The sequence below is a fragment of the Penicillium subrubescens genome (assembly GCF_028828155.1).
Source record: "Penicillium subrubescens strain IBT 31985 chromosome Unknown utg000003l_segment0_segment0, whole genome shotgun sequence".
In the NCBI taxonomy this organism is placed as follows: Eukaryota; Fungi; Ascomycota; class Eurotiomycetes; order Eurotiales; family Aspergillaceae; genus Penicillium; species Penicillium subrubescens.
Genome location: NW_026643153.1, coordinates 743,843 through 763,402, shown reverse-complemented (window position 1 = coordinate 763,402; position 19,560 = coordinate 743,843). Strand labels below are relative to the sequence as shown.

The 19,560-nt window shown below is 47.6% G+C and overlaps 7 protein-coding genes across 7 annotated transcripts; 5 read left to right on the top strand and 2 right to left on the bottom strand.

The window, feature by feature from the left end:
* Positions 1 to 1,385: 1,385 nt before the first annotated feature.
* N7473_004383 (uncharacterized protein) lies at positions 1,386 to 2,525 on the top strand (the record flags this gene model as incomplete). Its single annotated transcript, XM_057150323.1, has 1 exon — positions 1,386 to 2,525. One exon carries the CDS (start codon positions 1,386 to 1,388, stop codon positions 2,523 to 2,525), a length of 1,140 nt encoding a protein of 379 aa, XP_057010433.1.
* A 2,853-nt stretch (positions 2,526 to 5,378) lies between these two features.
* N7473_004382 (Zinc finger C2H2) lies at positions 5,379 to 5,585 on the top strand (the record flags this gene model as incomplete). The annotated part of the gene is made up of 1 exon (XM_057150322.1): positions 5,379 to 5,585. The coding sequence occupies one exon, from the start codon at positions 5,379 to 5,381 to the stop codon at positions 5,583 to 5,585; it is 207 nt and encodes a 68-aa protein (XP_057010432.1).
* Positions 5,586 to 7,110: 1,525 nt separating this feature from the next.
* N7473_004381 (uncharacterized protein) lies at positions 7,111 to 7,521 on the bottom strand (the record flags this gene model as incomplete). The annotated part of the gene is made up of 2 exons (XM_057150321.1): positions 7,111 to 7,181; positions 7,251 to 7,521. The coding sequence occupies 2 exons, from the start codon at positions 7,519 to 7,521 to the stop codon at positions 7,111 to 7,113; spliced, it is 342 nt and encodes a 113-aa protein (XP_057010431.1).
* Positions 7,522 to 7,601: 80 nt separating this feature from the next.
* On the top strand, positions 7,602 to 8,589 carry N7473_004380 (uncharacterized protein; the record flags this gene model as incomplete). Its single annotated transcript, XM_057150320.1, has 2 exons — positions 7,602 to 7,750; positions 7,800 to 8,589. 2 exons carry the CDS (start codon positions 7,602 to 7,604, stop codon positions 8,587 to 8,589), a joined length of 939 nt encoding a protein of 312 aa, XP_057010430.1.
* Positions 8,590 to 9,662: 1,073 nt separating this feature from the next.
* N7473_004379 (uncharacterized protein) lies at positions 9,663 to 10,664 on the top strand (the record flags this gene model as incomplete). Its single annotated transcript, XM_057150319.1, has 1 exon — positions 9,663 to 10,664. The coding sequence occupies one exon, from the start codon at positions 9,663 to 9,665 to the stop codon at positions 10,662 to 10,664; it is 1,002 nt and encodes a 333-aa protein (XP_057010429.1).
* Positions 10,665 to 12,566: 1,902 nt separating this feature from the next.
* Positions 12,567 to 13,118, top strand: N7473_004378 (uncharacterized protein; the record flags this gene model as incomplete). Its single annotated transcript, XM_057150318.1, has 1 exon — positions 12,567 to 13,118. The coding sequence occupies one exon, from the start codon at positions 12,567 to 12,569 to the stop codon at positions 13,116 to 13,118; it is 552 nt and encodes a 183-aa protein (XP_057010428.1).
* A 1,379-nt stretch (positions 13,119 to 14,497) lies between these two features.
* On the bottom strand, positions 14,498 to 15,163 carry N7473_004377 (uncharacterized protein; the record flags this gene model as incomplete). Its single annotated transcript, XM_057150317.1, has 1 exon — positions 14,498 to 15,163. One exon carries the CDS (start codon positions 15,161 to 15,163, stop codon positions 14,498 to 14,500), a length of 666 nt encoding a protein of 221 aa, XP_057010427.1.
* Positions 15,164 to 19,560: the final 4,397 nt, after the last annotated feature.

The window sequence follows — 19,560 nt, the reverse complement described above, 5'->3', positions numbered from 1 at the left end:
CTGGCAGTGTCTGCAGTTCCACGCCATGCCATCAATCGACGCCACATGAAGTGTAATAAATGGCTGTTATTGAGTTAACTAGTTAAATAATCAACAGATACAGAAATAGATAAGCTAGGGTTTGTCTATTACATAAAAATTAAACAATTTGACCTCGAATGAAGAGAGTTATAGGGCAGTATCAATAGACGCGAGTGTTTGGCAATAACCTCTATACAAATAATATATAATTTTTAGTTCTAATTTAGTCAATAAGACCATAACCTTATTTCTTGTCCGTTTTGCTTCAAATTAAATTATCCCATAGATCGCATTGAGATACACGTAACCTATTAATATAGAGGGAAGATATCCATAGTTGCATATTTTATTCAATGTAGAGCAAATGGACAGTCTAATCGGGCTAGCGGAGATTCCACTAGGACGCGTGGAGACGCGTACATGCTTTTATCCAGAACAACATCCGAATCGTGGTCAAACGCTACTGAAAACCATCACTTCTGGGTGCTCTAAAGTAAGCGATCAATCAAGACACAATCTTGATATACTAATATCATGTAAAGATGACTTCTCCACTTCCTATGACATTCGGCTGTCCTAATACTAGGAAGAATAAACGCGATTATGCGGCGCTTAATAAATATGGCCTCCTCGCAGAGGATATATCACTCCCACCCCCTCGAAGGAAGAGAGCGGCCTAACGCGCCCCTAAGTCACCGACTCCTCCGATTTCAACTTCTCCTACGGCTCCTAGCAATGTTTCCAGGAGTTTATCGAACCTTGATACGGAGATATGCCCTTCGCAATCAATATCTCAGGTCGAATGCGAGGTTGAGAGGGTTGAAATCAAGCAGAATAATGAGACTAAGTCGAAGGAGCGGAGCTGGGTATGGAAATACTACAGTACAACACCTGAACCTAGCACTTAGAGATTAGGAAATAAGGAGCGGCTCGAACTTAAACACCTGTGCATTGTATCGCCATCTACCTGTCGATTCTTTCGATTTGCATCTAAACTACGATCTTCAACTATAGCGTTAAAACAGCATCTGCAGCAAGCACACAAGCTCTTTCAGGACGGTTATTCAGAAGGCCAAGGACCACTAAGCTCATGGATTTCTAAGGAAAAGAAGCTCCCCTTCGAAGAGGCACTCCTAAATTGGATTATATCGACCTGCCAGCCGTTTATATGTGTCGAACACCCTTTATTTAAGGCTATGTTAAGGTCCGCAGGCTTTCAGGACTCCTTACCGAGTGCGGATACAGTGTCCCGCCGATTAGGTCTTCGGCTTGATGCTCTTGACAGTGAGCTTCGAATTTTGATGTCTTTAGCTTCGTCAATCGCGCTATCTCTTGATGGTTGGACAAGTCAGAACTCGTTACTAATGCTAGCAATTAATGCCCACTGGATGTCCCCTGATTTTCAGCAATATCGAGCCTGTATTGAGTTCGTTGAAATCGAAGGCAACCACTCTGGAGAGAAGCTTGCTGATATCGTCGCGACGGTTCTCGACAGGTTTCATATATCTGATAAAGTGATGACAATTACAGCCGACAACGCATCTAATAATAACACCCTACACCGGTGCCTCTACCAAAAGCTGTCTCAGCGGTATGATAAGTACCTGGCTGAGACTATCATCCGAGAAGGGATGATGAAGTTTACCCAGAACTCCCAAATCCGCTGCTTTGCTCATATCTTGAATTTGGTCATGAAATCTATACTGAGGTCTCTACGCGCGAGTTCGCATAAGGAAGCCTGTGGTCTTCTTGATGATGTTGCTAAGGGAAGCTGGAAGACTATCAATGCTCCTACTTCGCCTATTGCAAAGCTTCGACTACTTGTCCTTTGGATTGCGCGATCTCCCCAGCGAATACAGAAGTGGGATAATCGGCCTAGCTATACAAAAGCTATTAATTACGATGTTGACACTCGATGGAACTCTACCTTTGTTATGATTGAGAGAGCCGAAGAGTGTCGCCGGCAGCTCGAAGATACAGTCAACGACGAGCCAGATATTGAAGCCTTGCGTCTCACACATAACGACTGGAGACAACTCTCAGATATCAAAAAAATCCTGACTCCCTTCAACGAATATACTGAGTACGTCTCTCGAGACAGTCCTTCAATTCATATGGCGGCGCGTATGTTTGAAGAGCTCCGTTCTATACTCCTCGCTATTAAGGAACGACGAGGCGAGTGGCAGAAAACCTCGGCAGCAATAACCATTTCTGTTTCCGACGGAATCTCACTCCTGGAGAGGTACCACGACTGTGTTAAAGACAACGACATATACTATATCGCAAGCATTCTGGATCCTCGAATCAAGACTAAGTGGCTCAAAACGCTACCAGATAGAGACAAGATTATCGACCGAATCAGGGCGTTCCTGAAGAAAGCATATCACACCCCGGAACAGCCTGCATCGACTGCTCTAAGCACCAATTACAAGAGCTTCGAATATCGATTTTTGGAGGCCTTTCAGCTAACGCAGTGTAACGTCGCTGAGTCAGATATCGACTAGTATTTCGATACTCCTACAATCAGCACTGGTTTCGAAACAAGCCAGAGCCAGACTGAATTTATACGGGACTGGTGGAAGGCTAACAGGCTTGAATTTACTTGTATGGCCAAGGCAGCACAAGATCACCTTGCTATACCAGCAGCGGAGGTAGATATAGAGAGATTATTCAATGGCGGGAGAGATGTACTGGGAATTCGACGTTTCTCTATGAAAGGCAAGACTCTTGGGACCTTAATAAGGCTGAAAGATGCTGCACGTTGGAAGTCTGAATAGTTACGCAGTTATAGTTTCTTTTGGAATACATGCGGTTGATATTATGCATTTGCTAAAGTCTTTTTGTCGGGGCCGGACACCTCAAAAACTCCTCTCCAAGGCGTGCTTCTGCTAAGAAAGCTAGAAATTAGTTCGCGAACCTGTTCGAAATTCGCGAATTTTGACGAATCGAATCGCGTACAGATTCGAAGTTCGAAAACCAAGGTTCGAATTCGATTCGATTCGTCGAAATTCGCGAATTTCGAACAGTTCGAAAATTCGTGCGGAGCGGTAGCCAGGTTCCCACTAGCGGAAGCCCTAAAGACCATGGACTTGCAAAGATTGGATGAACTAGAAACGATTGACCCAAGCCCGCTGGCCCCGTGGCGAGCTGAACCCTTTGCGGAGATTGAGGTTGGATCGGATCGAGAAACGGCCATTGAACGTGCCGAAACCGTACGATCTATGTCGGACATTGTTGTCTACTCAGATGCTTCTGGACGCGAGGGTCATCTGGGAGCGGCCGTAGTGGCACTCGACGACAATTTACAGGTTGTCGAATCACAACAGGTCCAGGTGGGACCAATGGACCGATGGTCGGTTCACGTAGCGGAGCTCATTGGCATCTTCTACGCCATCAGCACGGTGGTCAAGATCGCCTATCAGCGGGCAAGCTTAGACAACAGACAAAAAACAGCAACGATCCTATGCGACAGTAGATCAGCCCTACAGGCAACTCAGAACCCGAGGAACAAATCGGGCCAGCGAATCGTGCACACGATCCTACAAGCTGCCACAGAGGTCCAAGCTGAGGGGATTGCCCTCCGTCTCCAATGGGTGCCAGGGCACTGCAATAACCCTGGAAATGACGCTGCAGATCGACTAGCCAAAGACGCCGTGTACCCAGGCAAAACCCACTCCTTCCGCCCGCTACTCTCGAGGGAGAGTGCACGCCTGCGCGTCAATATCCTCAGTCAGTGGGAGCAGGAATGGAGATCGTCCAGCAAAGGCAGTCACCTACGGAAGATCGACGGCACTCTACCAGCAACCTACACGAGGAGGCTATATGGGAGCCTGCCCAGGAACCGGGCGTACCTGTTAACGCAGCTACGTACCGGCCACAATTGGTTATCTACCTACGCCAAGAGTTTTGGCTTCCGTGACGACGACCACTGCGTGTGCGGTGCACAGGAAACTGTTACCCATGTGCTTGTGGACTGCCCATCCTTAAGGGATATTCGAAGGGAGTTACGAAGGGAAGTGGGGGACGCGTTCAGAAGCGTCTCGAGCCTGCTGGGAGGCTCAACCGAAGGTAAGAAAGGTAAACCAGACACCGTCTCAAGGGCGAAGACGGTCAAGGCCGTTTTGGACTTCGCCGAGGCGTCACAGCGGTTTTGGAGTCGCGCGCCACGAGGGCAGCCTAACAATGGGAACGGCAGTTAGGCCACGGCAGGCCGTAACGAGGCTCTAAGTTCGTTTTTCAGGAAGTAGAACACTCTACATGTACGTACACGAGTATATAGTTGTTGTATCCTGCATATCGCTTTAGAGCGAGGGGTCGGGGTAAATGACATCAACCAACCAACCAACCAACCAACCAACCAACCAACCAACGGCTGTAACAACCTTCTTTTCATATCTCATTTGTTTTTCTTTATTTTCCTTTTCTTTTCTATTCTTCTCTTCCTTTTTTTAAGTTCTTTCGGTGTCCAACAGGTTAGATTCGGTCATGGGGTGTAGGCGGACCACTGCAGCTGGCAGCAACGTCAGGCCTGTATACGACACAGGTCATTCATCTGACCACGGCGGCTATGGGAAAGCGCCAAAGAGTCACATTTTGTAACTAGCTTCTTGACACCCAGGGCTTAACCCCTGGCGGCCTTTATCCCACTAGGGAATTGGTAGGCAGTGTCTAAACACAACCCACGGCCGTAAAATACTGACACACACACACACACACACACACACACCTAGCGACTTGGCTGTGGGCGTTTCGGGCGTCGCTTCTCATTCGCTCTGCGTAGACCAGCATTCTCGTCGAGGCCCACCCTTCGATACTCCGGTTTAGCGTGATGTTCGATGAAGTGAGTGGGCTATTTGACCAGTATTCCAGGCAACGAGATGGCGCTGCCCAATCAGGTCGAGTACATTGAGCAGGCGTACTGTTTCGCGAAGAGAGCGGATTTCTTGTTTTTGATTGGCTCTAATAGCGAGTAAGGACCTGCCCGAGTGCCCCGAGTGCCCCTGTGATTTTCGAGGCCGTTGCTTGGGGTTTGGTGCCACGGCGGGTGGTTGAATACGGTAGAGTGCAGGCTCGATCCGGTCGTGAGGCAGATGACAAAACGAGCTTTGAGCGTGTTTTGCTGCGCTCTCCCAATGTGGCGATGTGGCTGGGTAGGACGGGAGCCCCCATTGGCTCTCTTATCCCCCCTTCTCGCCCTTCAGCACGCTGGCAATGTCGTGGCCCCTCAGGTAATAACCAACCCCTTCCTCCCCAACTGGCCTAGCGGGGAAACTTAATCTCTAATGGACTGGCCAGGGATCTTCTGCCTTTCTAGTCGAGCCCTCGCGCTCTGGTGACAGCATCGGAGCCCAGATGAAATGCCCGACAACAGGACGAACACTGTATCGATCCTCATCGATGACGACCATCCGTCGTTTTCCGTCCGACGCAACCTGGGGTTTGGTCGAAGTGATACCTCGCAGCAGCCGGAAGAGCACCCACCCGTCAGCGACCCAGTACACCTAGCCGTACGCTTCGTCCGAGATACCCACTATGCCACCGCGAGGGATCCGGCATCCCATTGACCCTGTGATCGAGACAATGCAGCTCACCTCGCCGGGCTCGTCGCACCGCCCCGCCTATGACTACCTAGCCGAGCGGCAGTAGCGCGTGAGGAACACCGGCCGAGGACTCGGCTGGGTTCGTGAATGAGGCATGCTTGATCGACATGCCAACCCAAACCGCTCTATCTCAAGCAGCAAGCCGCCGTGCAATCAACAACCGTGACCAATCGCACCGCGTTCCGGACATAAGGTTTGGCAGAGGAGATTCCTGGCACCGCCACCGTCGTTGATGGCACGCGGATGACGCGACACGCTTCTGTCCACCTACAACCTTGAGCGGCCCTATTCTCAGCCTTATTGGACACCTCATCGCGCAAAGCAATATTCCCTATCCGCCAGAAAAATGCCCCGCGGCGCTGCTGACGGTCTTGTAGCTGATGCGCTGCGGCAAATGATAACCAGCCTTCGTCATCCAATCTCTCACCTTGCGCTGTCACAGTCTACCCATTTGTGCTCTGCGAATTATTACTTTGGCTCTAGAATCACGAAGGATGAGGGTGGGTCATTGCTTAGGAAGAGCGAGGAGTTTTCATTGTGAACGCGGCCCGCAACGTCCCAAGGTACGCTGATGTGGCGATCATTGTTGTTACACTGGCGAGGGCTGTTGACTTGTGGGTGGGTAGGATGGCACAAGTGGTCTGTTCGAGGGCCTACTCCCCAAAAAGAATACTTTCAAGTTCCCAGCCTCACATTCAGAGTTGACACTGGATACTACTGTATCCTTATCGAATGCAAATATGGTTCTATGAATGTTCAGTGTCTACATCATATCAGAACGCGCAATTTGACATTATGGAAGGCACTACCATGCTACTCTCCAAAACAAAGGTTACATGATCACTATTCAGTACATCTGTCAAGTGGTAAGCTACCGCTTCCTGTATTGGCAGTTTCCAAGTGAATTGAGCGCCGGTTGCTCTTCTGGTCAGACCTAACACTACCAATGAACGCAACAGATGGTGATAAACGCTGACCTTGTACGTTAGGCTCTTGATTGCCTACCTCTGCTTTTGTTACTGAGTCCCGGCATCTTCACTACACTCCGTTGCCGTCGTTTACAATCTGTCTCGTGCAACACTTCGATCAGAATCCAATTTTCAAGTACTTCCACTCTCTCCTCCGTGGAAGACAGATGCATCTCTTCGCGACCTTGTTCAAACCGGGATGCCTCAAGATATGCATCCACGGGTTTGCTCAAGGAAGCATTGATCTCTTTGCGTAGGCCATTCAGAGGATACCCAGCCACCCCAACCAATCCTATTTGCATGTCAGTCACGTCCAAACGAAAGCAGGGGGGGAGGGGGGAACTCATTTGTTACCAACTTGCTAAAGGCTTAATAAAAAGGCCAGCCAAACCTTTAGCAAGACCACTGGGAATTTTTCTAGCACCGCCGTGCTTGAGGCTATATAGTGGTTGACTATATAGCCCCGTGACGCTGTCATGCAAGCTGTCTTTGAGTTCCTGTATCGATGCGTCAGACAATATTTAGGGGCCGAATAGAGCTTGACTAAGTGTTTTGAGTACCTTTCCAGCCGCTTCAAAGCCGGTCCAAAGGCCTGTAACCTGTGGACATGGCTTTACCAGGTGATCATTGTATATTAGTGGCGCGTTGTGGAAACCCTTACTTAGAGTCAGCGACATGTCGGCTGGTAATTTAATGAAGGTATGCAGAGCTTTCTTCGAGATGATGCTAAGAACAAATGCAGTCTCAGAGGCGGTCTGACGCATTTTCAGCAGCTTTCCATTGCCGCACGGCGATTTCTGCTCTGTAAACCGGAGACTCCTCTTCGGTCTAGCACTGGCCCACAGAGAGAACTTAGCCAGGATATGTCTCACACTCTTCTCATTGCCGAGCCGGAAAGGCTTGTTGATTTTGCTAGAGTGTAGCTTTTCCATGATTTGAAGTCGATCTCACAGTGCTTGAGCAGCCCCTTAAGCGATTCAATAAAGCCTGTGGTGAATTCAATGCTCTGATCATGAAATGCACATCGCATTCCACCCAAGAGCAGAACAGCAAAAGAGATTGGCTAAGGTTGAGATACATGGGTGGGGACATTACCAAATTCAAGGACATGTTGTCTAGTTACAAGTCAACTATTTCTATTGCACTTGCATATGCGAATCTGTAAGTTATTGTCGTCTTTCTCTTCGCTGGTCTAACATATTTTCAACAGACGCACCACAAAGACTACAAGAGCTGTTTTGGAGGAATATAAAAATCTAATTGAAAATACGAGATGTGACCTGGAAAATCACTTGCAAGATATTCAAGAGAAACTACAAATCGCGTGCGCTCAAGGCCCCGTGATAGCTGGTCTCGACACAGTTGAGCTCCAATTAATGGAGGACGAGAAGAGTAGCACACAGAAGAGTCTCGAAATCTGTGAACAATTTCTCTCTCTGGTCGACCAGTCGCGGCCAACTTTAGTGGGTGAAGTGGCCAATTCCTCGGGGCTCTTTGATAAAGCATCATCCTACCGCAAACATCATTATTCGTGGTTGATCAATGCGGAGGGACTCAATTCTACCAGCAAGGAAATCACGAGCTGGAAGTTACGCCTGTTGCAGCATCTATATGGAGTTGATCGAATTGTTCAAGGACAACAGCGCTACCTGCCTTACTTGAACAACGAGCGAGAATACGAGGAGCAAAGTTTCAGAGAAGAATTGAGCGGCACAGAAAGACTGCTCAATTTGTGCAAGCGGATCGAAGAAGAAGAAGCAAATCGACTACGAACTCACTACTTTGAAGATGTCACCACAGGTGATAATAGCCGACAAGCCATTGTCACTACTCTCGACGATCTCATATCCGCCAAACGCATCAAGTCAGGTGATAATTCACTTCAAGCATTGGGCAATATGGCGGATGCAAGCATTCAATCTCTTTTCAATAGCGCTGTCCCCGATGCCGGATCAAAGAACCAGGTAAAAGGCAAGAAGAAAGATGTAGACAGCCATTGATTTGTAAGGTTTGGGACAGGGAACTATCTTGTCGTTCGCTTCATAATTAACATGACAGACACAGTGTCGCCGGGCGTGTCTTTCTTGGCCTGTGACTGGGTGTGGCCTGACCCTTCTTGAAGTTTTGTTTTCCTTTGCCTTGATCTTGTAGTTTTGGCTGGCGCTCTGTTTACGCATCTTTTTGCAGCTTCTTGTGTGTCTAGCTTGCTGTCCCATTTTTCCTGTCAATCTTGTTGCTCTAGTACCATAGATTTGATTTGCTTATGCATACATGCACCTGGGTCTGGCTGTAATTTTTGTGGAGGGCTATGGCTATACCAGAATTGATTCAATTGTACCAGGCCACATGCAATTGACAATTACCTGGAGGAGGAGAAGGAGGAGAAGAAGAAGAAGAAGAATCGGACCCGGCAACTAGAACTATTGGTACCGTTCCTTGATAGAGTCCTCTAGAACATCTTGATGGAATGTCCGGGAACCCTCCTGCGAAATAGAGCCCTGTCACTTGATTCTTCGCCACCATGCTTTCAATTGTGATTCGGAAAATGAACTGCAAACTTGAAACAGCACTCCACAGCCTTGTCTTAAGGGTGGGAAGGAGCGTGGAAGTCGGGTTGAGGTAAGCGCTCTTCCTCGAATGTTTCAACGCTGTTAGGCAACAAGATCCGTTTTACTGACAAATATATGTCGAGTTTTGGATCCAAGAGCGCTGAACAAAGGCATCGGAATACTGTCCCAGTCCACCAAAGGTTAGTATGAATGACACTACCATAACTTAGAGACTTTGTAAGCGCCCACAGCGCCACGGCCCCCAACGTGCATCTGTACCACACCACACATATCCTTTTCAGCTTACCTTCGTCCTTGCGCAGTGGAATGCAATAAGCATCTGGAGGGCACACTAATTAGGTGATAGCGCTGGGTCCTGTTAGCAACTGACGAGATTGTATCCTTTGACTAATAGTGATAAGCAATAATAATTAGTTATACCGCTGTCACGCCGCCTCTTCTGTCTGCGTGTAACTCAACTCCTGCGTGTCCATCTAATAGCCCCGTGCGCTTCCCTCCGCACCATGGCATCCCATAACGCTCTCAACAACCCGGACTCCTATGCGATCGCCTGGATCGCTACTCTTCCCATCGAGCGGGCCGCTGTAGAAGCGATGCTGGATGAGGAACATGCAACTCCAACCGGCTTCACTAGACACCAAACCGACGCGAACGTTTATACGTGGGGTCGCGTGGGAGAGCACAATGTCGTCATTGCGTCTCTGGCTGCCGGAGCCTACGGAACCACCTCGGCTGCGACCACGGCCGGGAGCCTGCTTGCCTCTCTGCCATCCATTCGTGTTGGTCTTTTAGTCGGCATAGCTGGCCTTACACCAAGGCACGCTACCGCACGACTTGAATGGGCACGAACTTACTCTGGTTATACACCTGAAGATTGGGATCGTGTTTTTTGGTCTGATGAGTGTACAGTCGAACGTGGGATTGGTGAACGTCGTGAATATACCTTTACACCGAGGTCAAAACAAATTGAAAAACGCGACGTACGTGGATTGCCGACGCCAGGAAAGCAGGTTAAGCAGATGTTTTGGGCTGCCTTTTCATGGTCTACACGACGTACCGGTTTAATCCCACTATTCGGAGATCCTACACGAGGTCGTGGCGGGGTGAATCGCTTCGTTATTCGTGATCTTTACACGCGTGTTTTACCGACGTTAATGCTACATCGTGATAGTATTTTCCAGCAAGATAACGCATCAACACTCACTGCATATATTGTGCGCGAGGCCTTAGCGGAGATGGGGATTCAGGTGATGGACTGGCCTGCAAAATCGCCAGATCTAAATCCTATTGAAAACCTATGGACCCTCCTGAAAGACAAGATATATAAGATATGTCCGGAGTTAAAAAATATGCCAAATAACGACACGACGCACGCGTTATTAATACGCAAGGCGCAGGAAGCGTGGGATCTACTAGATCTTAGTATCCTAGAAAACTTGTCACACTCTATGCCGCGTAGGGTGCAGGCTATTCTTGATGCAGAAGGGTGGTACACAAAATATTAGGGGTTTATGTATATATTTCTATATTCTCTCCTTACTTGAATTGAACTGGCAGAAAAGTCTTGGCATCATGGCACGGCAGAAAAGGGTTTCAAACTTATGATACACCACTGTAGATGGCACTCTAGGCTAGCCCTAGATGTGGGTCTATATGGACCTTGCTACATAGCGCCCCAGCCTATATGGCCTAGGCTATTACCCTATAGGTCACTGATAATATTCGCCCTCGATAGGAACCTCTACTGTACACAGAACTATTTACTTGGATAGACCACAGGAATAAACTTCTGTAGAGCAGCCTATCGTAAGGTTGGTTGGCTCTCCTAGGGGTACCCGGGCTAGCGCTTTCCCTGTGGTGGCTTACAATGCATACTGTCAAGATGCCTAGCAAGCCAATCCACCAGGGATATAAGATCTTTGCTCTCGCAGAACATGGCTATATATGGACCTTTAGATGGTCTAGCCGTCAATGGGGGATTATAGAGATGTTCAAATACCCTAGCCTTAGCCCTACGGCATCGATGGTACTAGATATGATCAAGAAGCTTCCTGGGCTAGCCGATCGCATAGGCAATCCTGCTAATGTCATGGCCTATATGCCCACCCTGCATGCGATGCCCACCAATACGATGGCTGTCCTGCCTACACTAGCACCCTGTATTATATTATCTACATGGATAATTACTTCACCTCAGTTGCTCTTTTTACAGAGCTACGCAGTATCCATGTGGAGCATGTGGTACTACACGCGCTCAAAATGGGATGCCTTCCCAGCTTGTTGAGCTAAAGGATCACATCAAAACTATACCATGGGGTAGCTTATATGCATCTGAAGCTCAGGGGGTTTTATGTCTCGCGTGGCAGGATAATAATATAGTATTACTACTATCCACTATCCATTCGCCAGAGATGTTTACCACTACTAACCGAAAGCGGCCATCGCCAACATCTACGAATGCAGCTATTGCGCGTGCCCCTTTTGGTGATGAGGTTATCAAAAAGCTTGAGGTTCCCACTGCTATCAATGACTATAATCACTATATGGGTAGTGTAGATATTGCAAATCAGTATCGGGCTTCTTATGAGATCCATCGAAAGACTGATCGTGTATGGTTTCCTATTTTTTTCTTCTTTATCGACGCTGAAATTGTTAATGCCTATCGCATTCAATATATCTCTAAAAAGCAGCAGGGGCTAGCAGTAGTGATCTACCTAGTCAACTAGATTTTCGGAAGAAGCTCTACAAAGAGCTCTTTGCCTTTGCAGCAAAACCAAGACCAACACCAGTGACTAGTACAAGCCACCAGCGAATTAGGGCATTACGCCCCCATCCATTGCCGTCAACCAGCAGCTGTCCCCATGGGAAAATGGGAAAGCGGGAATGAGACAGAGCGACAAGGCCTTTGATTCTTAACACAGAGACTGAATTTTACTCCGTAGAAAGGGTTCTGATCACGAGCTTAGCTCCACCCGAGATTGCGGATCGTCACATTTCTAATAGGAGCGATCCACTCCCGCATCTACGCTCGTATTCGGAGGGCACTAGTGAGTTTTTTTGGTTTGATTTCCTATGGCGCCTTTCCGGACGGTGACATGATAGGAGAGACCCGCAACGAGAGTGAGTGTATTCCGTATTATTCTGGATTGAACACAACATCAGGTAGATTTCGTTTCTCCATATGTCCCCTCATTCCGCTTTTGTCCTCCTGAGTTGACAGCGGCGAGCTTCGGTTCGATCAAAGATATATAAAGGGAGAATGTTTTCTTTGGTCAGGCGATACCCTCGCTCAGCAAGCAGTCTAGCTAACCTCCTACCTTTTTCTCTAGTTCTGATTGTAACCTCCGCTTCTCCAACTATTTGCATTTTACCCTTTGAGAGGCCAATTTAACGCCATAATCATCATTATGGGTAAAAAAAAACTTTCGCGCGAGGAGAGAGAGCAAGAGAATCGCCCATACCCTCGCGGTTGGGACTGGATGGTCGTTTCTGGAAACTGCCATTATACGAAAGACCGTTCCTCATTCAAGACTTACCGTCCTATTGAGAAGATGATCAGGACTAGAACGATCTTCTCTGGCCTTAGAGACACCTACGTGGCTGGGGTTGGAACTGTGAAGCTGAAAGTGTGCACCAGCAGTGACGAAGGGTCACGAAATGGGGTCCTGGTACTAGAAAATGTTCTGCATGTTCCTAGTGCTATCTGTCATGGCTTCAATTCCAGAAGCTATCACGATAGGAATGGTGGAGAAGTGACTGCTCATGAAGGGAATTGGAGAGGGTTCGATACGAACGGTAAACCTCTCTGGTACGGTCTGCCGTTCTTTGGGTTTCAAAAACTCGCACTAGTTGGAAATCCGCAAGAAGATTCAACTTTTGGATTGATTGGGTTGTTCTACCCCGGCTGGGATCTAGAAATTAGTGATGAGGATCTCAAAACTATCCTTTGCGAAGATTGATTTTGCGAACGCAAAGATAGGGAATTTGATGAGAGGACTGATATATGATTACGCTGGTCCTAAGGCCGCTAGATGGGACAGGACGGCTCATGAACTGGTCACACCATAATAGCATCACGATCAGATGAAGTCACAGCTGAAATATCCTTCTCCGTCAGTTTAGGCTCTCTGGCCAGCCTTCCGTCATATTTTAATGAATGATTTGTTGTCGAAGTTTCTGTATCTCAATACTACAGGCCCAGAAAAGAACTGACAGCCCCACAACAGTAGTTATTGTCAACCCGATTATGTCACCAACACGTAATGGGGTTAAAGGGGTAAGCTTTCTCTGGTCACTGACTTCGACATTATGAACACCGAGAGAGCGCAAGGACTGCGCGTTACATTGTAGGAAGCCCTTTATGAAGGGCAACTTCATATAAATTGAGCACAATGCTAGCTCACGTATGTTCAGACTTACGCGACACAATAATGCCAAAGGCAAGGCAATCTCGACTATATGGCAGGGCCATATAGTAAGAAGCGGGCGGGTCTAACCCGTGACAGTCTTGGGGTCAAAATATCTATTAGTTATGACATACCAGCGCCATTTTTGGTACTTCGAGCTGTGATACTTCAGAAAACTAATGGTAAGAAAACCTAAACTGACACTCGCCGGCTTCATCCCGATTTTCAACGAGCTCCTATTCAAGGCGCGTATTCGTGTCCCTGGATAGGAATTATGGGACATGAGATAGGCTTAGACCTAATTAGTGACACTGAAGAGTATAGAGACGAATTAGATAGAGAGAGAGAGGAGCTTAGTGGTCCTAAGGATAAAACGATTAAGCCTCAATTGCCGGAGGTTAGTATACAGCTCCGGCTATCAAGGAGTGGGAAGCGTAAACAACAAGATAATGATATCTTCGAGTATTATTAGATAGCTAGTTAAGTGTATTATATTTTTGATTTCTTATCTTAGTTTTACCTATAAGCATCTAATTATACTAAGTACCGAGGGCTAGAACTATGATAACTCTCAGAATTTAAGAAGCAAGTATAACATAAATACTTAAAAATACTATGGGTGATTGCATAAGTTGTGTAATGAGTGTTTGCACTGTTTATACTATAATTGGGGCCCCAATGGGTACCTAGTGCTGGGTCTGGGTTGATAGCAGTGACCCAGAACCCAGCACTGGGTCAGGATTTTGGACCCAGACCCAGCCCAACGCTGGGTCGGGTCCGGGCTGGGTCTGGGTCCCGCTGGGTCGTGCGGAAGACTAGTTTGGGGCAGCGGTAGAGCGCTTTGACCGAGTGGTTGGAGTAGTCAGTGCCGTCTTCGCTAGGAGTACGTTATCTGGGCGTAGGTAGGAGCTTTCGAGGGCTTTCCCAATCTCCTAGTCACTAAGAGAAACGGTAAGGTCGCCTTTATCGACAACCATCTGGTGGTGGTCTAGGGCCATTTGCAGGATACAATCCTGCCATTTATATGCCCTAGCAAGGTCACAAATACGACGGTGGAAGAGGACCATCCCACTGATGCATACCGGGTGCTTTGCAGCGAAGAATTCACACCAGATAGCGACGTAGTTGCTGAAGCAATGGGCCCAGAGGGATGCGTCGTTTCCCCAATCCTTGATTAAGATCACCTTACGGAATTGCAGGCCAGATAAAGTAGATTTTAAGTCGAAAGACTCGCCATCCAGTGCCGAGACTTTAAACTCGGGGCTACGCAGTTTTATAAGGTCCTTCTTTGGGCGGAAGGTGTGCTCGAAGATGGCTATGATTGCAGCACGGTCGAGGCCAGGGAAGCGGGGGAGGATAGGCAAAACAAGAGACGGGACCCTACCATGGTCGGCATCCTCCTCCGTAGTGAGATCTATACGTGGGCGCTTGCGCGGTCCATCGCCCGTGGCCAGGGACGCTGACACAGTGGACATGAACGAGTCCCGTTGGGTATCCGAGAGGGAATTCCATATATATTCTGGTGGATAGATCGAGGAGCCCAAGCTGGTCTGTCCCCCAGGAGTAGGACTGGGGGCCTCCGAGCTATGACGCACCATTGCAAAGGAATTCTTGGAAGAAACCGTCGCAGAGGGAGCCCGGCTCTCCCTCGAAACGGCGATGTTCCTTTTCGAGGGAGGGGATACCCAAGCGATATTTGTGTGCGATGTCCTGCACGGAATATCGTGGGCCCGACGCAAGGGGCTCTCACTCAACTGTCCCGAATAGAACATATCATCTGTCGCACTTCATGTACGCCCGTGACCAATCAAATGACTCTACAAACATTCATGGCCTTTTCTCACCGTATTGTCTAATATCACTTCCATACTCATATTTTTAACAGCTATGTCCGATCTTTTCACTTTGTTTCAGGGGCCATCGGCGTGCGGAGCTTGCGGAGCGCGCGTCACCAGTTAACTTTCTTGTCTCCATGAATTTGATTCTCATCACATCTCTCATTCGCTACCAGCCACGAATCAAATCAGGCTAGCCCAGTTAATTTAATAATATTTCCAAGGATCACGATTAAATTCCAGGAATGCATCTTCATTGAAAAGATTACCCGTCTCGTTTGTACTAAATACATTATGAAGTGATACAGCTTCACTCAAAGCTTAACTCCAGTGACTATGAAAGCCACTGCATCATGCCGTACCAATTGGGCCCCTCCCTACCTAATTTAGATGAAATGGGTTATCGAGACAAGGAGCACCATCAACCCACCCACGTTTACTGAGGTGGGTATGGCAAGGCCTCAACGATGTGTTAATAGCTACAGGGTGACGAGTGACGGCGGGAAAATTTCAGACAGTCCCGTTCGGGGGCTATCTTTGGGAACATGACATAGAAAGCTCTTGGATAAAAAAGCATACTCCTCACTAGAGACAGGGGGTAGTGAAAAACGCCATAGAATAAGTCATGTCTCATAAACAATCAATACAGCCCTGTTTTACGAACCATAACGTTTAAGAAAATTCATTCGCATCCTGGATTTTCTCTTCTTAAAACAATTCCAGAACCGCGATTTCACTCTGAAACCTCGTGGATACTGGGTCTGCTGAACACATTCCGCGCTAAGCTCACCAACAGGAGACCTATAGGCTCGATTTAGAACTTGCATTATTAACGTTAATGTGGATTCGCCGCACCAATTTGTTTCCTCGGGGGAAGTTGCTGTCCGAGAAAATACCTGGTCAAAATTCGAGTAAAACTTAGTCGTATTTGGATCATAGTTTGAGTATGTATGCTTATTGTTCACAGAATAAACACTTCGGATGAAGGGTACTAGTGTATCTTGTATCAGACTCTCATAGGCATGATTCATGACAGGGCTTAATTGTTCTGGACTTAGGGAGGACATTCTCTCACAAGCAAAGCCAAGTAAATAGTCACGCAGAAAGCTTAGTAAGTTGAGTGATAGTAACGTAATTCCCGCCCGTCCGGATCACCCGCCCGTCCGGATCACCACCTCCAAAATCGCGTATTCCTACCTACCTACCAACTTCAACCACCTACCATGACACCAATTCGCCCTGAATCCCGGCAGAAAGCTGCAAGTCAAGAGGGCAAGATCTTATTAGCCCTTTCTGATTTGAAAGAGGGCCGCATCAATTCAATTCGCGCAACAGCAAAGCTATATGAGCTACCCTACACTACTCTTCATGCGCGTACTAAAGGTCGAATGTCACGCGTGGATAAGCGCCCAACAGGCCATAAATTAACCCAATTAGAAGAGGATTCACTTACTGAGTGGATAATCTCTATAGATTCACGTGGAGCAGCGCCTAGGCCAGTAACTATAGGAGAAATAGCTAATATCCTACTAGCTACGCGTGGTAACCTACCACCACCTACTATCGGCAAGAATTAGCCCTCATCCTTCATTAACCGCCGCCCTAAGCTTCGTACACGCTTCTCGCGAAGATACGATTACCAAAGAGCCCTAAACGAAGATCCGAAATCGATTCGGCAGTAGTTCGCGACCGTACAAAGTGTGATTAACGAGAACGGTATACAACCAGAGGATATCTACAACTTTAATAAGACAGGCTTCGCAATGGGCCTTATATCTTCGCAGAAAGTAGTCACAAGGGCTAAATACTACGGTCGGAGATCTCTTCTACAACCAGGAAATCGCGAATAGGTTACTACGATCGAAGCAATCTACGCAGATAGCTATTCACTACCGCCATGTATAGTCTTCAAAGGCAAAGTGGCTATTACAGGATAGTTTAACGAAAACCTACCGAAAGACTAGCGAATCCAGGTCTCAAAGAATAACTAGACTACCGATAAGATTAGTCTACGCTAGCTAGAAAAGCACTTTATCCCACACACGAATTCGCGTGTACGAGGTCGATTTCAGCTATTAATTCTTGACGGCCATAGTAGCCACCTTACGCCCCAATTCGACCGAATCTGTGCCGAAAACGATATTATACCACTTTGTATACCTGCGCATTCATCGCATCTACTACAGCCACTAGATGTTGGGTGTTTTGCAGTAGTTAAGCGCGCGTACGGTCGCTTCGTTAGCGATCTTGCGCGCAGAGGATATAACCATATCGACAAGCACGATTTCTTAGTGGATTACCAGAACGCGCGCCTAGAAGCGTTCCAATCAACCAATCCTACTATCAAAAACAGCTTCGCAGCTAGTGGTCTAGTACTATTAGATACTAAGAGAGTGCTTAACAAGCTTAATATCTCTCTACGAACTCCAACACCACCAAGCAGCCGGCTAAGCAGCAGATCTAGCCAATTTACACCACAAACGCCTAGAACAGCCGCTCAGCTATTTAAGCAAGCTTCTATATTAAAAGATCTACTAAAGCGGCGGTCAAATAGCCCTCCGAGCCCATCAAAAGAGATGTTAGACCAGATAATCAAGGGATGCGCTCTAGCGCTACACGGCGGTGCTTTACTAGCAGAGGATGTCACGAATCTACGCATGGCGAATGAGAAGATGGTCAAAAAGCGCAATCGGTCAACTAGAAGGATACCCTGCGCAGAGGGTTTAACCATTGAAGAGGCTATACAGCTAGCTGAGCAGCTAAACCAGCCAGAGGAAGACGATGGGGTAGATTCGCATGCAGAGGTCGAATTACCTAGTCAGCCAACTAGGCCAGCAGCTAGGGCTCCGCCTAGGTGTAGTGGGTGCAGGGAGATTGGTCACAGGATCAATGTATGTAAAAATCGCTATATCTAGTTAAATTGATAGATTTTGGTTGAGATAATCGATTTTGAAATATTCGAATGGGTGTAGGTGATCCGGACGGGCGGGTGATCCGGACGGGCGGGAATTACGTTATATGTCGACCTATTCTATTATTAGTATCTTTCTCGCCAAACTTAGCAAGGTACGACACTAGCCCTCGATTTTTCCCTTTGCTTGACCAATGATCTTAATCTCCGCGACGCCGTTCTCATCCTAAAACTTTCTTGCAATTTCCTCACGTTACACTCCCCGGAACTTTAAAGACACTTTCTGTCTTAGCGTCTTTCAATTTAATAGGAGCCATTATTCGCCCTCTCGCTGGGCTCTAGTTATGTTGTTTAACAAGTGCGTGGCCCGGCAAAGGTTCGTGATGCTTTCTTCTCGAGCGTACAAAAATATCACCAGTAGTCCGCAAGATAGCGAGGACAAGTCCGACCCTCACTACGTATTACATGACGTGGATAACAACTGCGAGAAAATAGATACCAGCTTCTCATAGGATACTGACCTGCGCGCCGGGTAGTATTGTGGGTGCGTTCACCGACAGTGACCGGGCGCGCTCTTTAGGATAAGCGATTACCTTTTGCAGTTCCCTGACCACTTTTTTAGTTACTTCAATTCCTTACGGTACAATTCGCTCGATTTTGAGCATCGTCAGTCTCATTGCGACTCGGACCATGAGTTCATTACTGCCTGCTGGACTATCCAAGGCTCGATTTATGGCTGTTCTGGTTTCTGATCTGCCCAAGAGGGAGGAAGTTCTCTATTTCATCGGCGCCAAGCATATTTTTCATCTTGAACTAGAGGCCACTAGTGCCTGTCGAATCAGTCTAGAACTTGTGGTAGGTCGATCGAACGCGATGTTCAGCGTGGAACAGGAGGACGTGGTGTGGACGCGGTGCTAGACATGCTCCTTTCCCGCTCGTTGAGCTTCGCAAAGATTTTAGCTGGGGAGGAACTCAAGCAAGATAGGGCAATTAGCGGAAATGATAGACCTTCCTTTTACCATGTCTTTTGTGTTTAGCATTTCGGATACCCCTTTAAATCTTGGGTCAGGTTTGTTAAACATAGATTCCAGTCAGGTCAATGACAGACCTCGGCAATGCTGACAAGGCCCGGCACAAGCCGTGGATTGGGATTCAGTGGGCAGGTGATCGGCTAAGGCCTAGATATACCCCACTTCACCTGATCGTCTGACGTATACACTCTTCGTCGCCATTGCCACTTTTAATGGAA